The following is a 17664-nucleotide window of genomic DNA, read 5'->3' as shown; positions in this document are numbered from 1 at the left end:
TGAGGGAAATTGGAAGGGGGAGGTGAACCGTGAGAGACTATGGACTCTGTAAAACAATCTGAGGTGTTTGAAGGGGAAGAGGGTGGGAGGTTGGGGGAACCAGGTGTTGGGTATTAAAAAGGGCACAGATTGCATGGAGCACTGGGTGTGGTGCAAAAACAATGAATACTGTTACGCTGAAAAGAAATTAAAAAAAAAAAAAAGAAAGAAGTAAAAAAAGGAAAAAAAAAAAAAAAAGAAGAAGAAGACTTAATTTGAGGTAGTCCCAATTTTTTTTTTTAATTTTGCTTTTGTTACCCTGGCCTGGAAAGATAGATCTAAAAAAAATATGCTGAGACTGATGTCAAGGTGCATGCTGCCTATGTTTTTTTTTTTTTTTTTTTTTTTAGTTTTATGATTTCAAGGCTTTTATTAAAGTCTTTAGTGCTTTTGAGTTAATTTTTGTATATGCTGTATGTCATTCAATTTTGTCCTTTTGCATGTAGCTGTCTATTTTTTTAACACTATTTATTGAAGACTGCCTTTTCCCAGTTGTATGTACTTGTCTCCTTCAGATGCTCTATTCTGTTCCCTTGATGTATGTGTCTATTTTTGTGCCAGTACCTTACTGTTTAATTACTACATCTTGGTAGTTTATTTTGAAATTTGAGATTGTGATACCTCCAGCTTTGTTCTTTATCAAGATTGCCTATTCAGAGTCTATGATTCCTGACAAATTTTAATTTTATTTATTCTATTCTTGTGAAAAATTCCACTCATATTTTGATAGAGATTGCATTGAATCTGTAGATTGCATTAGGTAGTATAGACTTTTTTAACAATATTATTCTTCTAATCCATGAACACAATACATCTTTCCATTTATTTGTGTCATCTTCAGTATCTTTCATCAGTGTCTTACAGTTTTCAGAGTACAGGTGTTTCAACTCCTTGCTAAATTTATTCCTAAATATTTTATTCTTTCTAATTTGCATTTTTAAGTGGGGTTATATTTTTAATTTTTTTCTGATAGGTTGTTATTAGTCTACAGAAACATAACAGTCTTCTGTGTATTAATGTATACTGCATTCATTTATTAGTTCTAACAAGCTTTTTGTGGAGTCTTTAGGGTTTTTCTAAACATAGTATTTTGTTGGTGTATAAGTGTTTATAGTATTCTCTGATGATTCTTTTTTTTATTTTATTTTTTTAAAGATTTTATTTATATATTTGACAGACAGAGATCACAAGTAGGCAAAGAGGCAGGCAGAGAAAGAGGAGGAAGCAGGCTCCCTGCTTGAGCAGAGAGCCTGATGCGGGGCTCAATCCCAGGACCCTGGGATCATGACCTGAGCCGAAGGCAGAGGCTTTAACCCACTGAGCTACCCAGGCGCGCCTTCTCTGATGATTCTTTGTATTTCTGTGGAGTCATTTGCAATTTTTTTCTCTCATTTCTTTTTTTTCAAAAAAAAAAAAAAAATATATATATATATATATATATATATATATATATATATATATTTTTTTTTTTTTAATTTCTTTCCAGTGTTCCAGAATTCATTGCTTATGCACCACACCCAGTGCTCCATGCAATATGTGCCCTCCATAATACCCACCACCAGGCTCATCCAATCCCCCACTCACCTCCCCTCCAAAACCCTGTTTGTTTCTCAGAATCCACAGTCTCTCATGGTTCATTTCCCCCTCCAATTTCCCCCAATTCCCTTTTCCTCTCCATATCCCCATGTCCTCTGTGTTATTCCACAAATAAGTGAGACCATATAATAATTGGCTCGCTGTGCTTAACTTATTTCACTCAGCATAATCTTCTCCAGTCCCATCCATGTTGCTACAAAAGTTGGGTATTCATCCTTTCTGATGGAGGCATAATACTCCATAGTGTATATGGACCACATCTTCCTTATCCATTCATCCTTTGAAGGGCATCTTGGTTCTTTCCACAGTTTGGTGACTGTGGCCATTCCTGCTATGAACATTGGAGTACAGATGACCCTTCTTTTCACTACATCTGTATCTTTGGGGTAAATACCCAATATTGCAATTGCAGGGTCATAGGGAAGCTCTATTTTTAATTTCTTAAGGAATATCCACACTGTTTTCCAAAGTAGCTACACCAAGTTGCATTCCCACCAACAGTATAATAGGGTTCCCCTTTCTCCACAACCTCTCCAACATAGGTTGTTTACTGTCTTGTTTATTTTGGCCATATGAACTGGTGTAAGGTGGTATGTCAGTGTGGCTTTTCTTACATTTCTGATTTTTTTTTTTCTTGATGAGTTAGGCTAAATTTTTTTTTTGCACTTTATTTTTATTTATGTATTTTTTAAAAATTAACATATAATGTATTATTAGCCACAGGGATGTAGCCAGGTTTACACACTTCACAGAACTCATCATCGCACATACCCTCTCCAATGTCCATAACTCCACAACCCTCTTCCTGCCCTTCTCCCCCGGCAACCCTCAGTTTGTTTTGTGAGATAAAGAGTTTCTTATGGATTGTATTCCTCCTGATCCCATCTCATTTCATTTATTTTTTCTCTACCCCACAAACACCCCAAAATGCATCTCCACTTTCTCATATAAGGGAGATCATATGATGGTTATCTTTCTCTGAGTGACTTATTTCGCTCATCATAATACCCTCTATTCCATCCATGTCATTGCAAATGGCAAGACTTCATTTCTTTTGATGGCTGCATAGTATTCCATTGTGTATATATACCACATCTTCTTCATCCATTCATCTATGGATGGACATCTAGGTTCTTTCCATAGTTTGGCTATTGTGGACATTGCTGCTAGAAATATGCGGGTACACATGCCCCTTCAGATCACTACATTTGTGTCTTTAGGATAAATACCTAGGAGTGCAATTGCTGGGTTGTAGGGTAGCTCTATTTTCAACTTTTTGAAGAACCTCCATGCTGTTTTCCAGAGTGGCTGCACCAGCTTGCATTACCACCAACAGTGTAGGAGGGTTCCCCTTTCGCCGCATCCTCACCAGCATCTGTCATTTCCTGACTTGTTAATTTTAGCCATTCTGACTGGTGTGAGGTGGTATCTCACTGTGGTTTTGATTTGTATTCCCTGATGCCCAGTGATGTGGAATACTTTTTCATGTGTCTATTGGACATCTGGATGTCTTCTTTGCAGAAATGTCTGTTCATGTCCTCTGCCCACTTCTTGATTGGATTATTTGTTCTTTGGGTGTTGAGTTTGATAAGTTCTTTCTTGATTTTGGATACTAGCCCTTTATCTGATATGTCATTTGAAAATATCTTCTCCCATTCTGTCAGTTGTCTTTTGGTTTTGTTAACTGTTTCCTTTGCTGTGCAAAAGCTTTTAATTTTGAAGAAATCCGAGTTCATTTTTCCCCTTGATTCTCTTGCCTTTGGCGATGCTCCTAGGAAGAAGTTGCTGTGACTGAGGTCAAAGAGGTTGCTGCTTGAGTTCTCCTCAAGGATTTTGATGGGTTCCTTTCTCACATTGAGGGTCCTCCATCCATTTGGAGTCTATTTTCATGTGTGGTGTAAGGAAATGGTCCAGTTTCATTTTTCTGTATGTGGCTGTCCAATTCTCCCAATACCATTTGTTGAAGAAGATGTCTTTTTTCCATTGGACATTCTTTCCTGCTTTGTTGAAGATTACTTGACCACAGAGTTGAGGGTCTGTTTCTGGGCTCTCTCTTCTGTTCCATTGGTCTGTGTGTCTGTTTTTGTGCCAGTACCATACTGTCTTGACGACGACAGCTTTGTCATAGAGCTTGAAGTCTGGAATTGTGATGCCACCAACTTTGGCTTTCTTTTTCAACATTCCTCTAGCTATTCAAGGTCCTTCCTGGTTCCATACATATTTTAGGATTATTTGTTCCATTTCCTTGAAAAAAATGGATGGGATTTTGATAGGGATTGCATTAAATGTGTAGATAGCTTTAGCTGGCATAGACATTTTCATGATATTTCTTCTTCCAATCCATGAGCATGGAACATTTTTCCGTTTCTTTGTGTCTTCCTCAATTTCTTTCATGAATACTTTACAGTTTTCTGAGTACAGATTCTTTGCCTCTTAGGTTAGGTTTATTCCTAGGTATCTTGTGGTTTTGGGTGCAATTGTAAGTGGAATTGACTCCTTCATTTCTCTTTCTTCTGTCTTATTGTTGGTGTATAGAAATGCAACTGATTTCTGGGCATTGATTTTAAATCCTGACACTTAATTCCTGTACAAGTTCTAGCAGATTTGGAGTGGAGTCTTTGGGTTTTCCACAAATAGTTTCATATCATCTGCTGAGAATGAGTTTGACTTTTTCTTTGCCGATTTGGATGCCTTTAATTTCTTTTTGTTGTCTGATTGCTGAGGCTAGGACTTCTAGTACTATGTTGAATAGCAGTGGTGATAATGGACATCCTTCCCGTGTTCCTGACTTTAGCGGAAAAGCTTTCAGTTTTTCTCCATTGAGAATGATATTTGCGATGGGTTTTTCATAGATGGTTTTGGCAATATTGAAGTATGTGCTCTCTTTCCCTACACTTTGAAAACTTTTGATTAGGAAGGGATGCTGTACTTCGTCAAATGCTTTTTCAGCATCTATTGAGAGTATCATTTGGTTCTTGTTCTTTCTGTTATTAATGTATTGTATCACATTGATTGATTTGTGGATGTTGAACTAACCTTACATTCCTGGAATAAATCCCACTTGGTCGTGGTGAATGATCCTTTTAATGTACTGTTGAATCCTATTGGCTAGTATTTTGGCGAGAATTTTTGCATCTGTGTTCATCAAGGATATTGGTCTGTAGTTCTCTTTTTTGATGGGATCCTTGTCTGGTTTTGGGATCAAGATGATGCTGGCCTCATAAAATGAGTTTGTAAATTTTCCTTCCATTTATATTTTTTGGAACAGTTTCAGTGGAATAGGAATTAGTTCTTCTTTAAACATTTGGTAGAATTCCCCTGGGAAGCCGTCTCGCCCTGTGCTTTCGTTTGTTTGGAGATTTTTGATGACTGTTTCACTCTCCTTACTGGTTATGAGTCTGTTCAGGTTTTCTATTTCTCTCTGGTTCAGTTGTGGTAGTGTATATGTCTTAGGAATGCATCCATTTCTTCCAGATTGTCAAATTTCTTTGCATATAGTTGCTCATAGTATGTTCTTATAATTGTTTGTATTTCTTTGGTGTTAGTTATGATCTCTCCTCTTTCATTCATGATTTTATTTATTTGGGTCCTTTCTCTTTTCCTTTTGATAAGTCTGGCCAGGGGTTTATCAATCTTAATAATTCTTTCAAAGAACCAGCTTCTAGTTTCATTGATTTGTTCTATTGTGTTTTTTTGGTTTCTATTTCATTGATTTCTGCTCTGATCTTTAATATTTCTCTTCTCCTGCAGGGTTTAGGGTTTATTTCTTGTTCTTTCTCCAGCTCCTTTAGGTGTAGGCTTAGGTTGTATACTTGAGACCTTTCTTGTTTCTTAAGAAAGGTTTGTACCGCTATATATTTTCCTTTCAGGAATACCTTTGCTGTTTCCCACAGATTTTGAACCATTGTGTTTTCATTATCATTTGTTTCCATGAATTTTTTCAATTCTTTGTTAATTTCCTGGTTGACCCATTCATTCTTTAGAAGGATGGTTTTTAGTCTCCATGTATTTGGGTTCTTTCCAAATTTCCTCTTTTGACTGAGTTCTAGCTTCAGAGCATTGTGGTCTGAATATATGCAGGGAATGATCCCAATCTTTTGATACTGGTTGAGACCTGATTTAGGATCCAGGATGTGATCTATTCTGGAGAATTTTCCATGTGCACTAGAGAAAAATGTTTATTCTGTTGCTTTGGAATGAAATGTTCTGAATATATCTGTGATGTCCATTTGGTCCAGTATGCCATTTAAGGCCTTTTTTTCCTTGTTGATCTTTTGCTTGGATGTTCTGTCCATTTCCATGAGGGGACTGTTAAAGTCCCGTACTGTTATTATATTATTGTTAATGTGTATCTTTGATTTTGTTATTAATTGGATTATATAGTTTGCTGCTCCCATGTTAGGGGCATAGATATTTAAAATTGTTAGATCTTCTTGTTGGACAGATCCTTTGAGTATGTTATAATGTCCTTCCTCATCTCTTATTATAGTCTTGGGCTTAAAATCTAATTGATCTGATATAAGGATTGTCACCCCAGCTTTCTTCTCATGTCCATTATCATGGTAAATTGTTTTCCACCCCCTCACTTTAAATCTGGGGTGTCTTCGGGCTTAAAATGAGTTTCTTGTAGGCAACATATAGATGGGTTTTGGTTTTTTATCCATTCTGATACCCTATGTCTTTTGATTGGGGCATTTAGCCCATTAACATTCATGGTAACTATTGAGAGATATGAATTTAGTGCCATTGTATTGCCTGTAAGGTGACTGTTACTGTATATTCTCTCTGTTCCTTTCTGATCTACTACTTTTTGGCTCTCTCTTTGCTTACAGGACCCTTTTCAATATTTCTTGTAGTGCTGTTTTGTTGTTTGCAAATTCTTTTAGCTTTTGTTTGTCCTGAAAGCTTTTTATCTCTCCTTCTATTTTCAATGATAGCCTAGCTGGATATAGTATTCTTGGCTGCTTGTTTTTCTGAATATATCATGCCAGCTCCTTCTGGCCTGCCAGGTTTCTGTGGTTAAGTCTGCTACCAATCTGATATTTTTACCATTGTATGTTACAGACGTCTTTTCCGGGGCTGCTTTCAGGATTTTCTCTTTGTCACTAAGACTTGTGAATTTTACTATTATGTGATGGGGTGTGGACCTATTCTTGTTGATTTTGAGGTGGGTTCTCTGCACCTCCTGGATTTTTATATTTTTTCCCTTTGCCCTATTAGGGAAATTCTTTCCAATAATTCTCTCCAATATACCTTCTGCTCCCCTCTCTCTTTCTTCTTCTTCTGGAATCCCAATTATTCTAATGTTGTTTTGTTTTATGGTATCACTTATCTCTCGATTTCTCTCCTCATGGTCCAGTAGTTGTTTGTCTCTCTTTTGTTTAGCTTCTTTATTTTCTGTCATTTGGTTTTCTATATCACTAATTCTCTCTTCTGTGTCATTTATCCTAGCAGTAAGAGCCTCCAATTTTTTATTGTACCTCATTAATAGCTTTTTTTTTTTTTTAATTTCAACCTTGTTAGATTTTAGTTCTTTTATTTCTCCAGAATGGGATTTTATTTCTCTGGAAAGGGATTCTCTAATATTTTCCATATCTTTTTCATGCCTGGCTAACACATTGAGTATCGTCATTCTGAACTCTAGATTTGACATATTATCAGTGTCTGTATTGATTAGGTCCCTGGCCTTCAGTTCTGCCTCTTGTTCCTTTTTTTGTGGTGAGTTTTTCTGCCTTGTCATTTTATCCAGATAAGAATATATGAAAGAGTTAATTAAATTGCTGAAAGGGTGGCAAAGACCCCAGGAAAATGTGCTTTAACCAAATCAGAAGAGACCCCAAATCATGGGGGGAAGATGGGGGTAAAAAAGAAGTTCATAAAAAAAAATTAAAAAAGAAGAAAGAAAGAAAGAAAGAAAAAAAATATAAAAAAGAAAAAATATAAATATCTATCTATCTATTTATATATATATTAGACAGGTGAATAGAACACGGACAACCACTTAATTTTTGGAGTATTTTGGTCTCTTAGAAGAACCTATCTCCCAAAATTGTAAAGAATGAAAAACATATATAAAGGTAAACATGATGAAAGGGATGCATTATGACTATAAAGTTGAATTTTTTTTTTTAATTTCTAAAAAAGGAGCTGATAAGTTGGTTGGGAGAATAAAAGAAAATAAAATGGAGAGAATTTGTTCAGGATGGAGACTAGAACAATGCCCTGTGCTAGATTTAGGGTATATTTCGATCTTTTAGAAGAGGTTGTATCCCAAATATTTTTTAGAAGATAAAACCCTACCTTTATACAAAAAATAAAGTTAGATACTATGAAGGATAAAATATGACTATAGTAATGAAGGTTCAAAAAAGATTTTTTTTGAAAGTATTGTTAAGATGTTTATAGCAGCAATGGCCACGGTCGCCAAACTGTGGAAAGAACCAAGATGTCCTTCAATGGACGAATGGATAAGGAAGATGTGGTCCATATACACTATGGAGTATTATGCCTCCATCAGAAAGGATGAATACCCAACTTTTTAGCAACACGGGCAGGACTGAAAGAGATTATGCTGAGTGAAATAAGTCAAGCAGAGAGAGTCAGTTATCATATGGTTTCACTTATTTGTGGAGCATAACAAATAGCATGGAGGACATTGAGAGTTAGAGAGGAGAAGGGAATTGGGGGAAATTGGAAGGGGAAGTGAACCATGAGAGACTATGGACTCTGAAAAACAATCTGAGGGTTTTGAAGGGGTGGGGGGTGGGAGGTCGGGGTACCAGGTGATGGGTATTATAGAGAGCACGGATTGCATGGAGCACTGGGTGTGGTGCAAAAATAATGAATACTGTTATGCTGAAAATAAAAAAAAAATAAAAAAAGATAAACTAGTTAAAAAATGTTAAAAGAGGAAAGGGCAAAAGTTATAAAAATTTAGCAGAAAAAATAAAATTTCAAAAAATTAATTAACTTTGTAAGACTAAAGAATCTTGGGGAGAAATCCATGAATTCCATGCTTTGCTTTCTCCTCCTCTGGAATTCTGCTGTTCTCCTTGGTAAGTGAACTTGGTTATGGCTGAATTTCTTGCTGATCTTCTTGGGGAGGGGCCTTTTGTAGTGATTCTCTAGTGTCTTGCCTGATGCGGAATTGCACCACCCTTTCCAGGAGCCGGGCTAAATAATCTGCTTGGGTTTGCTTTCGGAAGCTTTTGTTCCCTGAACACTTTCCGTAGTGTTCCGGAAGATGGGAATAAAAATGGAAGCAATCTTGGGGCACCTGGGTGACTCAGTGGATTAAGCTGCTGCTTTCGGCTCAGGTCATGATCTCAGTGTCCTGGGATCAAGCCCCACATTGGGCTCTCTGCTTAGCGGGGAGCCTGCTTCCCCTTCTCTCTCTGCCTGATTGTCTGCCTGCTTGTGATCTCTCTCTCTGTCAAATAAATAAATAAAATCTTTAAAAAAAAAAAAAAGGCAGCCTCTCAATCTCTGGCCCTGAGGATCTGAGAGCTCGAGGCCCCACTCCTCAGTGCACCCTCGGAGAAAAGCCCTCAATCACTCCCCCCTTCCCTGGCCTCTGGCTACACTCCAAGCCCACCCAGCCTGTGACCAAACATCTCTCTCTCTGGCACACAGCCCTGCCTGGAGCCTCCGAACCCCACAAGTCCCTGTGCTCTTCCAGGGGTTTCTCCCCGGAACTTGTGGGGTCCCCACTCACAGAGCCCTGGCCTTTGCCACAGATCACAATTTCAGGTAACCCATAGTTGAGAGCTCACTCCTCAGGTCTGTCTCTGTAGCCAGCTTCCCTGCTCTAATACATATGAGTTCTGCAGCACTCAGAAACCCCCAATCCTTCTGTGACCCATGGGACCTGACACCATGCTGTCCCTGCATGGGCTTCACCAAGGTTTAGTCTCTGGAGCAATGTCCCTCAGTGGAGCAGACTTTTAAAAGTTCTGATTTTGTTCTCCATTGCTGTGCCACTTTCTAGGAGCTGGCCCCTTCCCCCATTGCTTTGGATTCACTTCTCCACAAGGCCTACCTTTCAGAAAGTGGTCGATTTTCTGTTTCTAGAGTGGCTGCTCTTCTTCTTGTCAGTCTCCTGTTGGATTTGTAGGTGTTTGGAATGATTTGATAAGCTATCTAGCTGATCTTCTGCTACCTGATGTCGTCTGAACCTGCTACTTCTCTGCCATCTTGACTCCTCCCCGCTAAAATTTTTTGATTATGTTTTTTTTTTACAAAGACCCAGATCATAGTTTCATTGACCCTTCTATTTTTAATTCTCTATTCCACTTATTTCTGCTATGATATTTATTATTTTCTTCCTCTAACTGATTTGGGGCTTCCCTCCACCACTTAGGATTTTTTTTTTTTATTTAAAGTTAGAATTTTAATTAGGTTTGTTTTTATTTTTCGCAGTAGACCTGTGTCACTATGAATTTTCCACTTAAAACAGCTTTTGCTGTGTCCCAAGCATTTTGGACTATTGTGTTTCCATTTATTTAATTTCCTTTTTGAGAAATCAAAAAGGGGGCTATTGGTTGTTACATAGTGTATTTAATATTGGGCTATTGGCAAGGGAAGCAAGGGAAAAAATGAACTACTGGGATTTCATCAAGATCAAAAGCTTTTGCACAGCAAAGGAAACAGTTAACAAAATCAAAAGACAACTGACAGAATGGGAGAAGATATTTGCAAACGACATATCAGATAAAGGACTAGTGTCCAGAATCTATAAAGAACTTAGCAAACTCAACACCCAAAGAACAAATAATCCAATCAAGAAATGGGCAGAGGACATGAACAGACATTTCTGCAAAGAAGACATCCAGATGGCGAACAGACACATGAAAAAGTGCTCCATATCACTCGGCATCAGGGAAATACAAATCAAAACCACAATGCGATATCACCTCACACCAGTCAGAATGGCTAAAATCAACAAGTCAGGAAATGACAGATGCTGGCGAGGATGCGGAGAAAGGGGAACCCTCCTACACTGTTGGTGGGAATGCAAGCTGGTGCAGCCACTCTGGAAAACAGCATGGAGGTTCCTCAAAATGTTGAAAATAGAACTGCCCTATGACCCAGCAATTGCACTATTGGGTATTTACCCTAAAGATACAAACGTAGTGATCCAAAGGGGCACATGCACCCGAATGTTTATAGCAGCAATGTCCACAATAGCCAAACTATGGAAAGAACCTAGATGTCCATCAACAGATGAATGGATCAAGAAGATGTGGTATATATACACAATGGAATACTATGCAGCCATCAAAATAAATGAAATCTTGCCATTTGTAACAACATGGATGGAACTAGAGCGTATCATGCTTAGCGAAATAAGTCAAGCAGAGAAAGACAACGATCATATGATCTCCCTGATATGAGGAAGTGGTGATGCAACATGGAGGCTTAAGTGGGTAGAAGAAGAATCAATGAAACAAGATGGGATTGGGAGGGAGACAAACCATAAGTGACTCTTAATCTCACAAAACAAACTGAGGGTTGCCGGGGGGAGGGGGTTTGGGAGAAGGGGGTGGGATTATGGACATTGGGGAGGGTATGTGATTTGGTGAGTGCTGTGAAGTGTGTAAACCTGGTGATTCACAGACCTGTACCCCTGGGGATAAAAATATATGTTTATAAAAAATAAAAAATTAAGATAAAAAAAAATCTGATAATTCTTATGGACGCTCCCTTGTATGTGATGAATTTCTTTTCTCTTTCTTTTTTGAATATTTCTTTATTTTTAACTTTATACCATTTGATTATAATGTGTCTCAATGTAGTTCTGTTCAGATTTACTTATATTGGAATTCTTTAAGTTCTTTTATTTTTATGTCCATTACTTTTCTCAGATTTTGGAAAACTTTGGCCATTATTTCATCAAATAAGCTAAGCCCCTTTCTGTCATCCCACAGGCATATATTGGTCCACTTGCTGGTATTCAATAAGGCCCTTAGGCTTTTTAAAATTCTATTAATTTTTTTGTCTTTTACACCTTTGGTTCCATGATTTCAAATGATGTGTATTCTAGCTCATAGACTCTCCTACCCGTTAAGTCTGATTCTGAACCTCTCTAATTTATGTTTCACTTTAGTTATATATATATATATATATACATATATATATTTAAATATATATGAATATATGTATATAAATATATATATGTATATATATATATTTTTTTTTTCCTTTTTGAGAGAGAGAGGGAGAGAGAATGCAAGCAGGTGTGGGGGCAGAAGGAGAGAGAGAGAGAATCTTAAGTGGGCTGCATGCCCAATAAAGAGCCCAACACGGGGCACAGTCTCACAATCCCGAGGTCATGACGTGAGTCAAAATCAGGAGTTAGACACCTAACTGACTGAACCACACAGTCACCCTTAGTTATTACATTTTTCAGCTCCAGAATTTTTGTTTGGTTGTCTTTCAAAGTTTCTTTCTCTTTGTTCACATTCTCATTTTGTCCATGCTTCATTTTCCTGATTTCATTTGTGTATCTGCATTTTCTTTTATGACAGCTATTAAAAATTCTTACAGGTAATTCATAGGTATTTTTTTTTTTTTTAGGGTTAGTTGTAGGTGTTTATGTCATTTTGATTGGGTCATGTTTCCTTGTTCCTTTGTATGGCCTATGATTTTTAGGCTGGAATTTGAACAGTTGAAAAAAAAAAAAAACACCATTTTTTCAAGAGGAGAACTCTACCAATTAACATGATCATAGGGTCGAGGGCTTTTCAAACATTTTGTGGTATCTTTTTCCCTCTGGTGTTGGTATTTGGAGCTATAGTTCTAGTGTACTGTTTAACTCCAGTTTTGGTGGCTTTCAGTATGACTTCCCTTTAGGGGTTCTTTATCAGTTTAAACATAATTTTCCCTTTATTTTATTTTTTTAAATTTTATTTTAGTGCATTCCACATATTGAATTTATTACAGTTTACTTAAAACTTTATTTAAAACTTCCTAAACAATTGAAAAAGAACAGGGTCACTTGATTCTATTTTTCCACTTACAGTTTCTTTCTTTCTTTTTTTTTTTTTAAAGATTTATTTATTTATTTATTTGACAGACAGAGATCATAAATAAGCAGAGAGACAGGCAGAGAGAGAGGGGGACAGGCTCCTGGCCGAGCAGAGAGCCCTATGCAGGGCTCAATCCCAGGACCCTGGGATCATGACCTGAGCTGAAGGCAGAGGCTTTAACCCACTGAGCCACCCAGGGGCCCCCACTTACACTTTCTTTGACAAATAGTTTAATGTTACACATAAGTCACATGATTGTTTTATTGTGGTTTTGAACAGTTTTTATCCATTATTTACATTTCCTGGAATTTTTTTTTCAACTTTTACATAGATTTGGGGCTTTTCCTTTTCAGTTTCCTCCTCTTTCATTATTCCCCTTAGATAGTTGCCACTTTGACAGCTTCAAACTCTTGCTCAGAGACATTCATTCATCTCCTTTTTCTGTTTGTAAATGCTTTTTGTGTTTTATTATGGTGAAATGATTTTGCCAATCTTTTCTGATAAAGAGATTCTTTACCAAGGTAAGAAATTCCTTTTGTTTCTGGCTTATTTTATCAAGAATTGAGTTCAGTTTTATCTATTACCATTACTATATTTATTGTGTTCCTATGTTTTTCTCTATTTTTTAAAAAATATTTATTTATTTTAGAGAGAGAAAAGTGAGTGAGTGATTGAGGGGAGTAATAGAGGGACAGGTAACAGGAGAGAATCTTTAGCATACTCTGTGCTGAGCAAGTATCCTGACACAGGGCTTGATCTCACAACACTGTGATCATGACCTGAGCTAAAACCGATAGTTGGATGCTTAACGAACTGAGCCACCCAGGGACCCTTATATTTTTCTCTATTAATTGATAAATCTGTTATTTCAATATATCACTTTTATGTTATCACATAGTGCTGTACCATAAGGAAATAAACTTTACTAGATCATAATGTATTAATTGGAAAATTTGTATTATAGAATATGGTTTAGTTTATATTAAGAATATTTTTAAGTCTGTTTATCATACCCAAAGGCTCAACAATTAAGGAATAATTATGTAAAATATTGTATATCCATATAATGCAACTGCTATAATATGGAACCGTTAAAAGGTATTGTCAAAGTGTTAACTACATGGGAAGTTCTCACAGATGTCTTTCTTATTAAAAATTTTACTCATAGTTAAAGAATGCATATCTCAAATTGGTGAGCATGGTGTGGGACAAACAAGTTGGAATTAAGATGACAAATAATCTTTAAACAAAAGATAGATAAACAAAAGAAAATAATCTTTTTTTAAAGATTTTATTTATTTATTTGACAGAGAGAGATCACAAGCAGGCAGAGAGACAGGCAGAGAGAGAGAGAGGAGGAAGCAGGCCCCCTGCTGAGCAGAGAGCCCGATGTGGGACTCGATCCCAGGACCCTGAGATCATGACCTGAGCTGAAGGCAGCGGCTTAACCCACTGAGCCACCCAGGCACCCAGAAAATTATCTTTAATATATTTAAGTGCACAGCCTCCTTATCTCTGTGTTAACCTGTATTCCATAGACTTTTCTCTAAGCTTGGAATGAGGTTGCCAGAACCACAACTTCTCCTTTATTATCAGAGAGGAGGTCACTGCTGATCACAGTTAACCAAGAAGCTTATACCTGCATAAATCACTTTATGTGTTTGTATTTCTCCTGTTATTCCAAATAAAAAAACCTTGACTTTTAAGTAGGAAATGTGTTTGAATTTGAAACAAATTTCAGCATGCTGAGTAAGGAGCAGAATAGGAAACCAGGTTCAGTGGGGCCATTGTGTTATAAATTCCCTCTAGAGAGCCACTCCCCAAAGATGATCTTCACAGAAAGTAAAAGGGCTTCCTATTTCAATTGTTCAGTGGGTTCTGTATAGATCATGAGACTGTGATTCTCTTTCAAGTGTCAATTTTCCTGTTGCTTTGTCAGTTTATGTAAGCAAGAGAAGTGTAAGAGGGCAAGCCTGAAGAGGTCCATGACTGATATTGTAATGTTCTTCTCCTAAAAGCATCCGCAGTTCTATGAGTCTCCACAGTAATGTATGGAACACTATTATATTTGTTCTTTTTCTGAGATCTGAGATTAGAGTTTTCACTCTGATATAGAAGATGGTGTTCAACCATACAGGTTTTTATGATACCCATCTTGTATCTGCAGGTAAGGTAAAGCTCACATGACTTCAAGCCCCTTTATGTCCTCCTTCCAACCCTCCTGGTTTTATATTATTTTAAATACCACTTAATGTATGAATTATGAAAGAATTCCTTCTCTAGAATCAAGGCCAGGTTTTCCCCTGAGAATTTATATACAAATGTTACTTCAAAAATGTATTATAACTTTTAAAGTAGTTTTTCAATTCCCCATTTATATTGCTCTATGTAGGAGTTGGGGCACTGGGACAGGGAAAGTTCCAGTAAGTGAATGTGAATACACCTTCTTTCAGCGAAGCTTCAAGTGATAGACTGCCTATCATGTTACTTTCAGTTGCTTTTAGGGGATAGAAGAAAAGGTAATTTTATTCCTGCTTGAGATTGCAAGATTTGAGGAATAGCCTTTGTGAGCACAGCCAACCTCAACGTGTCTTTATAAATGATATCTATGGACTTCAATGTCTGCACAAGTATTTCATATCAATGGTGATCTTAGTGAAAATCTTGACATAGATTAAGAATTGATTGTAATTTTTACAGCAATATTTGATATGAAAACAATATTGTAGAACTTGGTTCCTTATGCTTCTTTGCAATATAAGGCAGATTGCCAGTAACTCTTTTTGAGTGTATTTTTACTGAAGAGAGGGATCAAAATGGGAAAACTTCTAATAGATTTTTATTTTAATAGATTTTATTTTAATATTCTAAATGAATATAGGAATATTTCACATAATTTAACACAATAAAATTAAAATCAGATACATTACAAACATTTAAATCAATATTGTCCTCAAATCAGCTCAACATATTTCTCTCACAAATTGATCAAAGAATATTAAGTATTAATATTATAAGTATCTTTGTAGGCTACAATTTTTTATTTCTGTTTATTCATTCCTTCTTCTTTCACTGCTTAAACTAATAGTTGTAGGTCCTGGGGCACGCTTGACTATTGTCAATACCAAGTAACTTTGAATGAAAACCTTAGGATGACAAAAGAATTTTCATTTTTATTCACTGTATTCAGAACAGAATTATGAATATATGACAGTCATGGGAATACCACTGCATGGATTACGGTACTTTGTTATTTCCTGATACACAGAATGATTTAACTGTATGCAAGGGATCTGCCCTAATGAGTAATATTTTAAGGCTACTTGTAATATGGAAATCTGTTTTTTTTTTCAGCTTTAAAAACAAATGCATTTTCCAATATAAATAATTGCTCTAACTCTGTGAGTATATTCATTTTCTTGGGTTTCCCTTATACCTGGGAAATTCAGGTTATCCTCTTTTCAGTCTTCTCTGGGACTTATATTCTGACTGTAACTGGAAATCTGTGCATTATATGTGCTGTGAGGTGGGACCGTCGACTGCAAACTCCAATGTATATTCTGCTAGCTAATTTTTCCTTCCTGGAGATCTGGTTTATCACCTCCACTGTACCTAATATGCTGGCCAACTTGCTTTCTGAGACCAGCACCATCTCTTTCTATGGCTGCTTCCTCCAGTTCTACTTCTTCTTCTCCATGGGTACCACTGAGACTTTCTTCTTGTCTGCCATGGCCTTTGACAGGTACCTTGCTATCTGCAGGCCCCTGCACTACCCCACTGTCATGACTGTTCAGCGCTGCATCAGAATAGGAGCTGGGTGCTGGGTGTGTGGTTTCCTATACTTCCTCTTGCCTATATACCTCATCTCTCAACTCCCATTTTGTTGTTCCAATAAGATTGATCACTTCCTTTGTGACCCAGGACCTCTTATAAAGCTGTCCTGTGTGCCAGCTCCAGCAACTGAGATCATCTGTGCCATCTATAACTCAGTCCTCATTTTCTCTACCTTATTCTTCATTACCAACTCCTATACCTTGGTGATCAGAGCTGTGCTGAGAGTCCCCTCAGGAGAAGGGCAGCACAAGGCCTTCTCCACGTGTGGCTCCCATCTGGCCATAGTGTCCCTATTCTATGGCTCTATCATGGTTGTATATGTAAGCCCAACATCAGGCAATCCAACTGGAATGCAGAAATATGTGACTTTGTTTTATTCTGTGTTAACTCCACTTTTCAACCCTTTGATCTATAGTCTTCGAAATAAAGAGATGAAGGCAGCTCTGAGAAAGTTATTTAAAATTGTGAGATTTAGTTAGAGGCATGGAAGAAATCTTTGAAGAAGTTTGTTTACAACTGAAATACTATATTGGAAAGATGTAATTAAAAAGTTGATATTGAGTTGTATTAAATTATGAAAATGTCTTTTGGGGAGAAGAGGAACATATTCAAAGATAATTAAAACTATTAAGTTAGGGGTGCCTGGGTGGCTCAGTGGGTTAAGCCTCTGCCTTTGGGTCAGGTCATGGTCCCAGGGTCCTGGGATTGAGCCCCACATTGGGCTCTCTGCTCCACAGGGAGCCTGCTTCCTCCTCTCTCTCTCTCTGCCTACTTGTGATCTGTGTCTGTCAAATAAATAAAATCTTAAGAAAAGTTATTAAGTTAACTGGCCATCCATTTTGTTACTATTAGAGAAAAATTTACATTGAACTTAAAATTTTCAAATGATGAAAAAAATGATCTTTCTCACATTTAGGTTTAATACTAGTTAAAATTTTGCTGTCAATATTATAGATGTATACACAAATATCAATCTGTAATGTATTTTATATTTATTTGAAGTATTTTTCCAATGAGTTAAAAGTATCATATGCTAAATTTACAAAGCAACATTTGATTTGAATCCCTGTGTCATTATTTAAAAACATGATTCACTCACTTTCTTATGAATGCTAACTTATAATTATATTTCTTTCCATTTTCTCACCAAGATTTATTTAAAATACTC

At 36.8% G+C, this 17664-nt stretch overlaps 1 protein-coding gene across 1 annotated transcript; it reads left to right on the top strand.

The window, feature by feature from the left end:
* The first annotated feature begins 14780 nt into the window (after positions 1 to 14780).
* On the top strand, positions 14781 to 16975 carry LOC131837137 (olfactory receptor 11H6-like). Its single transcript, XM_059183393.1, has 2 exons — positions 14781 to 14829; positions 16017 to 16975. Exons 1-2 carry the CDS (start codon positions 14781 to 14783, stop codon positions 16973 to 16975), a joined length of 1008 nt encoding a protein of 335 aa, XP_059039376.1.
* The last annotated feature ends 689 nt before the right edge of the window (positions 16976 to 17664 follow it).

The sequence above is a fragment of the Mustela lutreola genome, chromosome 7, assembly GCF_030435805.1.
Source record: "Mustela lutreola isolate mMusLut2 chromosome 7, mMusLut2.pri, whole genome shotgun sequence".
Lineage (NCBI taxonomy): Eukaryota > Metazoa > Chordata > Mammalia > Carnivora > Mustelidae > Mustela > Mustela lutreola.
The sequence above is the reverse complement of the archived record's forward strand: the minus strand, read 5'-3'. Positions and strand labels throughout refer to the sequence as shown.

Coding starts and splice junctions, on each gene's coding strand:
- LOC131837137 (XM_059183393.1), top strand. CDS start 14,781: ATGGTGTTCAACCATACAGGTTTTTATGATACCCATCTTGTATCTGCA. Junction 14,830..16,016: donor TACCCATCTTGTATCTGCAG/GTAAGGTAAAGC, acceptor TTTTTTTTTCAG/CTTTAAAAACAAATGCATTT.